We start from the raw sequence: 13605 nt of genomic DNA, 5'->3' as shown, positions 1-13605 counted from the left end.
ATATTTAATTGATTTGGATTTCTAAAATAACAAAAGAGGAAGCTGCTTCAAGGAATAAAGGGAAGTATTCCTTTGTTTTCTGTCTTGCTTCTTATGAAATGATTTTGAATCGGGCTGTTGCGTTTACCATGCTCTGGGTAAAAGTGACTGACTGAAGCCAAATGAGATTGTGATTCATTAACAGGAATGTTAGGGAAATTGGCGATGGGCAGGTAGTTTTTAGGTTTGAACCAGCAGTTAAATAGATTTTATTATTTATGCTGAGTCCAGAATTTAAATGTAGAATAAAAAAAGACATACCAATGGAAGAGTCCTTGGTGTTCTCTGAGCTTGGTGTTTTTTTTACAGATGTTTCATTACCCAACTAGGTAACATCATCAGTGCTAGAAGGGAATGGGGTTAAAAAATAAATATTCCATTCCAACTTGTATAAATAGGAATTAATCCTTTTGATTTGTGTTTTGTATTACCAAGGAGGCCTTTATGTAACTAGCAACTATTGTCTTAGTTACTATGCTTAATAACACTTATCTCCACCTTGATCTCTAGAAATTATAGAAAATTACACAAAGAAAAACCCAAAATGCTATGCAAATTATATCAAGGTAAAATAGATTCAGAGCCATGGGGAAATAAAATCCGTAAACATTAGGAGTTCCAATCTGTCAATAAGATATTTTGTTATCTGTTTTAAGAAGTAATAATAGTGGTATGTTTTAAACAAAGCAAACTGACTACACAACCTCATAATTACTATCATAAATGGATTGCTTACAGGTAGTCATAGCTGTCTCCAACTGACGATTAATTGTCCTCCAAGAAAAAAGAATTTTTGACAAACTAAACTAAAAATAGCAATAGTCTGTAAGTATTTGTGAGAACTTGGTTAATCAATAAACGTCTTGTTGCAGCAAGCACTCAAAATAATTATTTTTAAAAATTGCTTCCTCTGTTTGGCACTTTTGCTGATGAATCTGGCACTATAGAGCTGTGGTGGCACAGTGGTTAGAATGCAGCACTGCAGGCTAACTCACTGCTCACTCCAGGAGTTCGATTCTGAGCAGCTCAAGGTTGATTCAGCCTTCCATCCTTTCAAGGTCGGTAAAATGAGGACCCAGATTGTTGGCAATATGCTGACTCTGTAAACCGCTTAGAGCAGACATGTCAAACACAAGGCCCATGGGCTGGATGCAGCCCGTGAAGGGGTTTCATGTGGCCCGTGAAGCCATCCTGGAAACAGTGAGGGAACGGCCCCCGCTGCCTTGGCCCTGGCCGGCCGAGAGCCAATGTACAATTTTGTGGTGGCCATCTATGCTGAAACGCATTCAGTCTTAGCTCCAAAAAGCCGTCTGGAAACAGCGAGGAACCAGCCCCTGCCGCGTCAGCCCTGCCCCCTGAGTGCATACTGAGGAGGTATCACCCTTTGTGAAGAATGAAGAAATGCACCATCGCCTGGAAATGGCCAGCAAATGGCCCTCGCCTACTTCACATATCCGGCTTGATGGGCTCAGGGGGAGGGGTTTTGACAGACAGCGGGGCGCTCTCCTCACAGCGCCAAGAGGCTGAACTGGGTGGCGTAAATCCAAAAAGAAGTGCGATGCTGCCCAGCCCCCAGCCTACCCAGTTTCGGCAGGCAGCGGGGTGCTCTACTCACAGGGCCAAGAGCTGGGCTGGATGGCGCGAATCTGATGAGAAGTGCAATGCTGCCTAGCCCCCAGCCTGCCCAGTTTCAGCAGGCAGCAAAGGTGCAAAGCTGGCGAGCTTCACACCGCCCGGCTCAACCTCTCGGCGCTGTGAGGAGAGCACCCCACTGCCTTCTGAGACCAGGCAGGCTGGGGGCTGGCCATCGTCGTGCTTCTTTTCAAATTCACACCGCCTGACTCAGCCTCTCGGCGCTGTGAGGAGAGCGCCTCGCTGCCTGCCGAAACCAGGCAGGCTGGGGGCTGGGCGGCATTGCGCAGGTAATGTTGACTCTCACGCTGCTCATGGCATCCCCTCTCCCAGAGCCCACCAAGTCAGATATGTGAAGTAGGTGAGGGCCATGTGCTGGCCACTTCCAGGCGATGGTGCCTTTCTTCATTCCTCACGAAGGGTGACACCTCCCCAGCTGCGTTTCTTGCCTGTTTTTCTCCCTTCCCTCATCTCAAATATTTTCCCACCACTCTGTACTTAGGAAGGAAGGAATGAATGAGAGAGAGGGTCTGAGGGAACTCCTGCCTTAGTCCTGCCCTGCTGCCCTTTCACCATCCCCTTGCCCCCTCCTCCTGGCCTATCCTGGGGGTCTCCCATCCTATTGCTAAGGAAGCTTTGGATACAAAGCTGGGTCTCCTCCCATGGATAGGGAATGGGCCTCCCTCTGACTTTGCCCATCATGAGCAACCTGGCTAAAGAGAGCAAGCACAGCAGCAGCAGCCTTGAGGAGGAGGTAAGTGCAGCTGGGCGCCCCTTTGGGGAAGTGGGGCTGGGCTTGGTGCCGCGGGTGCTCAAGGGCCAGGCTGGGCGTTTGACCTCTGCTGCCCAGGACTCCGGGCAGCTTGCACCACCTCCAGCCCCCCCCCCATGGCCTGAGAGTAACAGTGAGGTTCCTCCAGTGGACCATGCCTTGGCACTTGCCCTGGTCTGAGCCCCTTCTGCCAGAGACCCTCAGATCTGTCCCACTCCTGCCCAGGCCTCCACCAGCACCCTTGACGCGAATGATGTAGAGCTGGCTATGCCCACCCAGTAGGCCACACCCACTACATCCACGCCCACCAGTAGGCCGCACCCACCCTGGCCACAGCCACCCACCATCCCCCGAGGGCAACCGCAATGCTGATGCGGCCCTCAATGAAATTGAGTTTGACACCCCTGGGTTAGAGAGAGCTGTAAAGCACTGTGAAGCAGTATATAAGTCTAAATGCTATTGCTATTATCTTAACACATTGTAATAACTTGCCATGAACTTTTACAGACCCCAATAGCTGAATTTCTCATCACTAAGTTTTGTATTGTAGAAAATAGTTTTGTTACATCTCCAATTATTTTATCTGAACTTAAAATATCATTAAATTAAATGGACTAAATGCAACTATGCTTCACCAAATGCTGGAAAATTAATCAAGAAATAGTTAAGATGTGTGTCACTTGCTTTCCGGTAAGGGTAAGTTCTTGAATGTTCTCTGATGTTGGCTTAAGTGCTATGGTAATTTTCCTCTCAAGATTCATGTTGCTACTCTTAGTTTATTTCCCTATCAGCAGTTGTGTCTCTGTTTACCAGTTCTCCCTGCTGTTTGGGACAGTTGATATTCTCTACAAGACAGTTTCAAAGTTGTTCTTGTCTATCATTGAGTTATTAATATGCTCACCTCAGCAGGAACGAGGATGATAAATGTCTTTGTGAAAACTAAAAGAAATTCAGTCTGAAGAAGTTTATGCAATTAGAGAATTGTTTTAGCATGCAGTTTGTTTTTTCTATTATCCGGAAAAGATGTTTGCAAAGTCAGGACTACAAAGAAAAGGCCAATTTAACAACATCTACTCCTGCTAAATTGTACTTGAGATATTCTCTTATAAGCAGCCTACTGAGAATCCTGGAATTCACTAATTCGGAGTTGGAGTTCCCCACAGACCAGATAGTCTTGTTTCAAGGAAACATCTAGTTGTCTTGTCTGAGCTAGACAGCTATTCCACTGACTTTCAAAGCATTCTTTATATTTTTAAGTCTCAAGCTTGCTATGCGATATGCAATGTCACCTTTTGTAAAATAAATTTGGATAGCATTGGAGTCTAGGCTGGTTTTTTTGACAAGCGTTGGTATAATTCCACCAGAAGGGCCTAAGTTCTTTCATTGGTCAGCCACGTACAGTACAGATTTGAAATGTGATGCTATTTCTTCACCGGAATGAGGAAACCAGCCATACACAAAATATTATTTTCTTTGTTGTTGCTCTGATTCATGGATCCCTTCAAGGTCCTTGCTTTTAGGCTTTGCTGAAAACTCATTTTGCAGCTGTTGAGGTTGGTAGTGCATAAAGAGGAGAATTATCTGAATAACATGTCAATATTTCTGCAAGGAGATTGTGGTAGTCTGTCATTTATTTCTACCAAGGAAGCCTCAATATCAATTTTTTTAAAAATCCAAATCATGTTTATTTTTGAAAAGAATTTATGTCTTTCAGGAAAAAAATTGTACACTCTTGAAATGGTGGGGAATCACTCTATTCCAATCCCCCATCAAGTCCCAATTTTCATAAGAGAAACTTGTTAATCTTACCATAGATTCTTAGAAAAGTAGGAAAATTTTAAATAGATGTCATGTAAATCACCCAGAATCTTGGGATGGGCAATGTACAAATTACAATTATATGGATATCAAATTGCATTTGTGATTGGTAATTGGAAGAATGCAGTTATCTTTACCCAATTTCAGATTTTAAAAACCCAACAGGAACTAGGGCTCTGTTCTGGGCCCAGTGCTCTTCAACATCTTCATCAACGATTTGAACGAGGGGATAAATGGGGAACTCATCAAATTTGCAGACGACACCAAGCTGGCAGGAATAGCCAACACTCCAGAAGACAGGCTTAGGATACAGGAGGATCTGGACAGACTTGAACACTGGGCACTATCTAACAAAATGAAATTCAATGGTGAAAAAAGTAAGGTTCTACATTTAGGCAAGAAAAACCAAATGTACAGGTATAGTATAGGGGATACCTTGCTCAATAGTAGTAACTGCGAGAGGGACCTCAGAGTCCTAGTGGACAATCATTTAAATATGAGCCAGCAGTGCGCTGCAGCTGCCAAAAAAGCCAACACAGTGCCAGGCTGCATTAACACAGGGATAGAATCAAGATCACGTGAAGTGTTAATATCATTTTACAATGCCTTGGTAAGGCCACACTTGGAATACTGCATCCAGTTTTGGTCACCACGATGTAAAAAAGATGTTGAGACTCTAGAAAGAGTACAGAGAAGAGCAACAAAGATGATTAGGGGACTGAAGGCTAAAACATACAGTATGAGGAACGGTTGCTGGAATTGGGTATGTCTAGTTTAACGAAGAGAAGGACGAGGGGGGATATGATAGCAGTGTTCCAATATCTCAGGGGCTGCCACAGAGAAGAGGGAGTCAAGCTATTCTCCAGAGCACCTGAAGGCAGGACAAGAAGCAACGGATGGAAACTAACCAAAGAGAGAAGCAACCTAGAACTAAGGAGAAACTTCCTGACAGTTAGAACAATTAACCAGTGGAACAACCTGCCTCCAGAAGCGGTGAATGCTCCAACACTGGAAGTTTTTAAGAAGAGACTGGACAGCCATTTGTCCGAAATGGTATAGGGTTACCTGCCTGAGCAGGGGGTTGGACTTGATGACCTCCAAGGCCCCTTCCAACTTTATTATTATTATTATTATTATTATTATTATTATTATTATTATTATTATTATTATTATTATTATTATTATTATTATTATTATTATTATTATTATTATTATTATTGAATTTGAATAACTACTAAAGGGTTAATTAGTTAAATGTGCTAAAAAAGGATTTGGCAATTTTCTGATTGAAAAACGACCAGAGTTGAAAATGAGTATTCTTCCTTGAGTATCCTTTAACTCTTTTTATTTAACACACCTAATGTATTTTTAGTAGATTTGCTATTTGCAATTAAAAAGTTCTTATTGTTTCCCTTAATGTTTTCATCTGCACCCTCAAAAGTATTATTGACCGCATACTTTGTCTATCAGGTTTTTTGCTTCTTTTAGTTCTTCTCATTTTTTCATTGTATTCCATTGTTTGAAGAAATCATCTTAAATTGTGCAACTTCATGGATACTACTAGAAAGCCATTCTGTCCTTTTTCCGGACTTGATTGATCCTTCTATATTATGTGATAAATTCTAAATGCAATTATTGCTTTAGATAATCTGTAGGCACTATAAAGAGATCTGGATTTCTTCTTTTCTGTTTTTCTTTTTTTAACCAGTCTCCTACTTTTTTAGGTGTTTTCCCCAGGGTAAACACATTTAACTGTGTGGGTCCCAGCTGTCAGCTTCTGAATTTCATATGTTTTAAATCAGGGGTCTTCAAACTTGGCCCTTTTATGACTTGTGGACTTCAACTCCCAGAATTCTTCAGCCAGCCATGCTGGCTGAGGAATTCTGGGAGTTGAAGTCCACAGGTCATAAAAGGGCCAAGTTTGAAGACTCCCGTTATAAATATTACAACATTACAGATACTTTCCTGTTTTACAATGCTTACATCTCAGTCTAAATTATGGTCATCTCTTTGGTTGTCTGCCCTCTGGATGACTCCAGGACTGACTAGCTATTTTGTGGAAAAATAAGTGGCCAGTTTTAATAATAAGTGGCACACTTTTTACAGAGCATCAGAGAAAATGCTCAAGAGAAAGTAGGTCATACATCAAGACAGTGACACAAATTAAATGGTTAAAACAAAGGAAAATTAAAGTTATACAATGGCCAAGTCAACATCCTGACCTTAATTCTTCAGAAATGTTGTGCAAGGACTTGAAGCCTGCAATTCATACAAGGAAACCCACCAACATATTTTCCTTATATCTATTGTAGTAAAAACAGACACAAACAGTTTGCTTTTTTTTTCTGTAGTCTTTTTCAGTTTTGGGGGTTTAAACTTCTGTCATCCAATAAACATGTCCCCATTTTCCTGTTTTTTATGTTTTGAAATTATTGTTAGTGATTGTCTAATTAGATAACAATTTTTTTAGCATTTTGGAATTTTTACTTCCAATATTTCTTTAAGGGGAAGCCTTTATTCTTGTGGTTTTTGTGTATTAGACAATGTTTCTGATCTCTTGAGAAAGTCTTTTGTCTATTGCAGACATGTCAAACTCGCGACGTCATGTGACGTCACGCAAAGCATCGGGATGGTTTTGCCATTGCCAGCAATGGGGTGGGTGCGGCTTCTGGATGACGCGTCCGGCCCGCGGGCCAGCAGTTTGACACCCCTGGTCTATTGGCTTCCTTTTTACTTAGGACTTCCTAGCCTGGATATCATCTTTCCTGATCTATAGTATTTATTACCACAAAGTTTCTAATACTGTGATCTTTTAGTTATTTGGGAATGATGTCACCCTTTTAACCTCTTTTAAAAACCATCTTCATATTTTCCCCCTTGTTTAGTTCCCCTCACTTCAAATATTAGGCGTTCATTTCATTGAAAATTTTCAGATCCTACAAGTTTAAATTGCTTCTTTTACGATGCGCTGTAATTGCTGTAATCTTTAAAAACAGCTTTGGAGTTGAGCACAAAAAGCAATACATAAATACTGGTTAAGTAGCTAGAAAAAGAGCAGCACAGATTCTCTATTTTGTAATTTAGCTTAGTGGACCCTTACTGCATTTGTTATGCATCAGGCCTGTGGGAAAAAATGGAAATGCCAGCTTTTGAGATGAAGGTAATCATCCAATCATCATTTACTGCTATCCAGCTGTAAATCAAGATGATGCCAGTTCTTAGCGTTTTTTATTAGTCAAAGTTTTGCAATCCTCTGCATAATGATAGGTGATCTGGACTACCCAGGCCCGTGGTGGCGAACCTATGGCACGCGTGCCACAGGTGGCACGCAGAGCCCTCTCTGTGGGCACGTGCGCCGTTGCCCCAGTCCTAGGCCTTCAGCTGGGTTTTATAAAACCTTTTTGCTTTGGGCCTCAGCCGCCGTGCAAAAAAAAAAAGGTTCAACTTTTTTCAATCAATTTCAACTTCTCGTGGGAAAAAAAAAGATCTCGCAAAATTGGAATTGATTGATTGAACTTTTTAGTCCCATCCAGTCTTCCGTTACCACCGCAGCCACGCCCACCCAATGGGCCACACCTACCCAATGGGCCACACCCATCCGGCACCCGACGATATGTAAGTGGGTTTTGGGTTGTAGCTTGGGCACTCGGTCTCTAAAAGGTTCGCCATCACTGACCCAGGCCATCTGTAAGTATTCTGTGATACAAATCATTTTGTATGGATTCAGTAGTACAGATAGTCCTTAACTTACAACCTTTTGTTTAATGGCTGTTCTAAGTTACGATGGCATTGGAAAAATGACTAGTCCTTGCACTCACGACCATCACAGAATCCCCATGTTCACATGATCAAAATTCAGGCACTTGGTAACTGGCACGTATTTATTATGCTTGCATCATCCCCGGGTCCTGCATTTGCCATTTGCATCCTTCCCAGTGAAGGAAGCCAGATTCATTTAACAACCATATGATTCACTTAACGGCTGCAGCAAAAAAGGTCATAACATCAGGTACAACTCACTTAACAACATGGATGTTCTTGTTCCAATTGTAATCATAAATCAAGGTTTATCTGTATCTTCAGATGCTAAATAACTTATTGTATGAGAGCAATTCGGAAATAAACCTCCGTTTGGTTATCAATGACAGACACAGATACAGCACTTTTATTATTAACATTAGAAAACTACAACATTGCATTACTTTTTGATATAATCGCTATTCAAATTGAGGCACTTGTCATAACGTCTTACAAACTTTGAAATTCCTTAGTAGTAATCGCTCAGTGCCAAATCTGGGCTATGGGGGGTGGGTGGATCAAAAACATCCCAACGGAACTGCTTCCAAAGTTCCTGGGTACGTCTAGCGGTGTGCGGGCAAGCATTATCGTGAACCAACACCACACCGGAAGTGGTGCCACAGAAAATCCCGCCAAATGTGAAGATGCCAAAGGAGTACTGCTAGTAAAGTGCACAGAGCGTTGGTTCGACCATCAATTCAAAAGTCTACTGTGAAACGTTATGAAAACTCAGATGAGCCATTCCTAACAAGCATCGGGGCATGCTGACGTCCGGTATGGTGTTGGTTCACGATAATGCTCACCCGCACACCGCTAGATGCACCCAAGAACTTTTGAGTGTCTGTTATTGATAACCAAACAGAAGTTTATTTCCGAATTGCCCTCGTATAATAAATACATATTTGCCTGTCGGGTCATTTGTATTAATAAGCATCATTATTTATTAGGGTAGTTGCTTAACAGAGACAACCTTAATTTCTGGTTATACTATGAAATACATGAATTGCTTCAATTTGCATTCTTCTACGTGCATAATTTTTCTGAAGCTTTTCTGGAAGCTTTTTTAAAATTCAGAATAGTGGGGGATAACGGAGACGCCTCAGTAGTAGTCCTTGGTAGTAGTAGAGTTACAGAACTGCCTGGCACTCATTAGACTTTCCACTGCAGCTCAGAGGACAAGACACTTGTTTGAAAGTCATTTTTGGAGTGACAAATGCTGTGCTTTCATGGTATTTGGGTTCCAAGATCTTGAATTTACTAAACACCTTTTCAATTTCACCATACGGGTACGATTTGATAGTGTATTTTTTGAGTTCTGATAATCATAAAACATAATTTCTGATATTGTCCCCTTCATTCAGCTGCTTAAGTACAATTTCCCTAGCTTTTGAAAAACAAATTATTAGCAATTCCCTAAGAGGTGACCAAGTTACTACACAGCTAATAGTTCTTCTAGTGATCGGGTGCAGTAATTCTGTACTCAGTTCTTTACCTAGTTCTTCTTATTCTAGTCTATTGTACCTTAAGCGTTAAGTCATATCATTTTTGCAAATTTTGCATCTTGTGGATAGTTATTTTGCATTTTGTATTTATCACAGATGTTTGCATTAACTCTATTCCACAGTAATAAGTACTCAGAATACAGTTAAAGTGAAAGAGATGACATAGTGACGAATAATGAAAAAAAGTTACACAGTGCTAGATATCGGCCATTTGTGAAGGAGCTACGATGGCATATGTGCTAGATATATTTGCTCCTATTGGGAACAGATTGGAGTTGCTTAACCATACAAAATCCATGATTTCCAGTTTGACATCCACTGAGCCATAAACCATGATTTACAAAGCACAAATAAAAGGATTCCATACTGTGTTAAGCCAAGCAAAACTATATTGCTTACTGTGAATGCTGTCCATGAACAGCTGGACTGTGTTGCAGTTTGACTGAGATAGGAATCTTCTCTGGTGAATCTTCTCCCCCAGTTATTAATAGATAAAAGGTTCAAAGCACAAGACAGCACAAATGTTATTCAATGGAACTTCCATCCTTCTTTATTGTTTTTCCAGCTGCATAGGTCTGAAAAGAACTGGTCCAAATATACTGTATATGGTGAGCCACCTGCCACTTATCTCTAAAGTAAATCCTAAATAGGAAAAAAAAGAAAGAACAATATTCATATTCCCTATAACTTTACAGAAGGCAGACTTCGGGCTTCCTTTTAGTGCTAAAATTTTGAAATTGGAATGAACAATGTGCACTCTTGGATGTCAGTTAAGTTTTATTACGATATCAAATTGAAAAGCATAGTGCAGTGGTGGCAAACCTATGGCATATGTGCCAGAGGTGGCATTCAGCCCTTTTTGTGGGCAGCGCACTGTTGCCCCAGCCCCGGCTCCCCCCGCGGTCCCCTCCTCACCAGCAGCCCCCCCTGGAGAGTCACCCCCGGGCGCAGCCCACGCAAAGCAGCGTAGCCAAGAACATGGCAGCCAGGCAGCAGGGACAAGACTCCGTCTTCGCGCCCTGACTCACACAGATGATGCTGGGTGCGGGTGGAGGGCGTGGCTACCATGGCGCTACAGGGCCACCTGGGTGATTTACGGCGGGCCTTGGAGGCGGTGGGTGGCCCTGCGAGTAGGCGGGGGTGGAACGGGCAGGTGGCGGAGCAGGCGGGCGGGCCGGGGCTGTTTGTGCACACTCGGTCTCTAAAAGGTTTGCCATCACTGGCATAGTGCATAAAAGAAAAACAATAAACAGGAAGGGATCCTCAACTTTCCTCAAAACATTTTCTCAAATTGTGAAACATAAATGTAGTTGCAGGCCATGCGTGTTTTGTAATTCTACTATTCATAAATTCATTTTTTCTTTCTCTCTCTCTCCCCTTCTCTTAGGTATCTCATGCAGTAGCTAAACTTGTATTAGTTAGCTTCCATTGGCAAATCTCGGAAATTTTGGAAAGGTAAGCGTATGACCTTAGATATGTGCAAATCACCTTTGATGCTTTACAATGAAAGCAGGCAGAAATATTGTTTCTCTTATTAGACTCTTGTAAAAATTTGTTTAAAAAACCCACCATATGTTTGGATCAGAACCAAGGTATAATACCTCTCTCTGTTCGTTCTCCTAACTTTATGGACTTGCTTATAAGGTTGCCCTAGTGCAGGGGTAGGCAACCTTGGCTCTTTTATGACTCGTGGACTTCAACTCCCAGAATTCCTGAGCCAGCATGGCTCAGCTTGGAAACCTCTCCCTTTCCCCTCAGCATGGCTGGCTCAGGAATTCTGGGAGTTGAAGTCCACGAGTCATAAAAGAGACAAGGTTGCCTACCCCTGGACTAGTGAAATCTATAATGTGGATTATTCCCAGGAATGAAATGAGTGAGAAAAATGACAAAGATTTATTGCCTTATGTTTAGGATTTTGAAAAATGAATTCAATTTATGTATAGGTAGTCCTCACTGACCACAATTGGGACTGGGAATTTTGTCATTGTGGGGTCATAAAGTGAAATGTGACCATGCCAACTTAGGGCATCCGTTCTAGCTGTGGCCGTGAGGCGAATCATCACAGGGAGTCAAGCACAACGTGACTGCAAATTGAAACTTCCTGCCGATTTCCCCATTGACTTTGCTTGTTGGAAGCTGGCTGTGAAAGTCGCAAATGGCAGTCATGTGACTGCAAGACACTTGTGACCTTTGTAAATGCATGCTGGTTGCCAAACACCCAAATTGTAATCAGGTGATTGCAGGTATACTGCGAGAATTATAACTTTGAGGACCACTGTTTGTCAGCACTGTTGTAACTTTGAACGGCCGCTGAATGGGTGGACAGTAAGCAAGGACTATCTCTACTGTCTTTATAGCTAAAGGGCATTAAAGTCATCTGACCCTGTATGGTGGGTGAATGTAACATCACTGGCTACACCTTCCACCATCCTGAGGTTTTGATGTGAAGCTCTTTCTTCATCAGCCATCAGAATTGGGTAGCAAATCACACAGTTACATTTTGTGACAAGCTGGGTATGAGAATAGCATTGGATTCATTAAGATTGGAATTGGAAACTGACCCCTGAAAAATACTTAAGACTGGCATAAACTCAAAAAATGTGCCTGTGTATACATATCTCCCCCTGACTGACAACTCTTCTGTAACAGAACTGTTGTTTTTTGCTATGTCCCCATCTTCTGCTACTTCTGTACCCATTTTCGTAGTGTAGCCCTACAACACTGAATATGATCTCACCTGAAAACAAGCATTTTGCTTGATACCGGTAATTCTTCACTATCTCTTAAAATACCTTTACTTTGGAACTCGTGTTTAAGATTACTTCCAACTTCATGTGATTCTTCAACTGATCTCATTNAGGGGTAGGCAACCTTGGCTCTTTTATGACTCTTGGACTTCAACTCCCAGAATTCCTGAGCCAGCATGGCTCAGCTTGGAAATCTCTCCCTTTCCCCTCAGCATGGCTGGCTCAGGAATTCTGGGAGTTGAAGTCCACGAGTCATAAAAGAGACAAGGTTGCCTACCCCTGGACTAGTGAAATCTATAATGTGGATTATTCCCAGAAATGAAATGAGTGAGAAAAATGACAAAGACTTATTGCCTTATGTTTAGGATTTTGAAAAATGAATTCAATTTATGTATAGGTAATCCTCACTGACCACAATTGGGACTGGGAATTTTGTCATTGTGGGGTCATAAAGTGAAATGTGACCATGCCAACTTAGGGCATCCGTTCCAGCTGTGGCCGTGAGGCGAATCATCACAGGAAGTCAAGCACAACGTGACTGCAAATTGAAACTTCCTGCCGATTTCCCCATTGACTTTGCTTGTTGGAAGCTGGCTGTGAAAGTCGCAAATGGCAGTCATGTGACTGCAAGACACTTGTGACCTTTGTAAATGCATGCTGGTTGCCAAACACCCAAATTGTAATCAGGTGATTGCAGGTATACTGCGACAATTACAACTTTGAGGACCACTGTTTGTCAGCAGTGTTGTAATTTTGAACGGCCGCTGAATGGGTGGACAGTAAGCAAGGACTATCTCTACTGTCTTTATAGCTAAAGGACATTAAAGTCGTCTGACCATGTATGGTGGGTGAATGTAACATCACTGGCTACACCTTCCACCATCCTGAGGTTTTGATGTGAAGCTCTTTCTTCATCGGCCATCAGAATTGGGTAGCAAATCACACAGTTACATTTTGTGACAAGCTGGGTTTGAGAATAGTATTGGATTCATTAAGATTGGAATTGGAAACTGACCCCTGAAAAATACTTAAGACTGGCATAAACTCAAAAAATGTGCCTGTGTATGCATATCTCCCCCTGACTGACAACTCTTCTGTAACAGAACTGTTGTTTTTGCTATGTCCCCATCTTCTGCTACTTCTGTACCCATTTTCGTAGTGTAGCCCTACAACACTGAATATGATCTCACCTGAAAACAAGCATTTTGCTTGATACCGGTAATTCTTCACTATCTCTTAAAATACCTTTACTTTGGAACTCGTGTTTAAGATTACTTCCAACTTCATGTGATTCTTC

General features: G+C 41.9%; 1 protein-coding gene across 1 annotated transcript in view; it reads left to right on the top strand.

Moving 5' to 3' along the window:
• Window positions 1-13605, top strand: part of ARIH2 (ariadne RBR E3 ubiquitin protein ligase 2) — a 40913-nt gene that overhangs the window by 7369 nt on the left and 19939 nt on the right. The window contains exon 3 of the mRNA XM_015821898.1: window positions 10949-11016. Coding sequence (XP_015677384.1) covers window positions 10949-11016 — 68 coding nt within the window. The remainder of the gene's footprint in view (window positions 1-10948; window positions 11017-13605) is intronic.

The sequence above is a fragment of the Protobothrops mucrosquamatus genome, unplaced genomic scaffold (assembly GCF_001527695.2).
Source record: "Protobothrops mucrosquamatus isolate PMUCROS unplaced genomic scaffold, P.Mucros_1.0 scaffold1418, whole genome shotgun sequence".
NCBI classification, from domain to species: domain Eukaryota; kingdom Metazoa; phylum Chordata; class Lepidosauria; order Squamata; family Viperidae; genus Protobothrops; species Protobothrops mucrosquamatus.
This window is presented reverse-complemented; position numbering and strand designations above follow the sequence as displayed.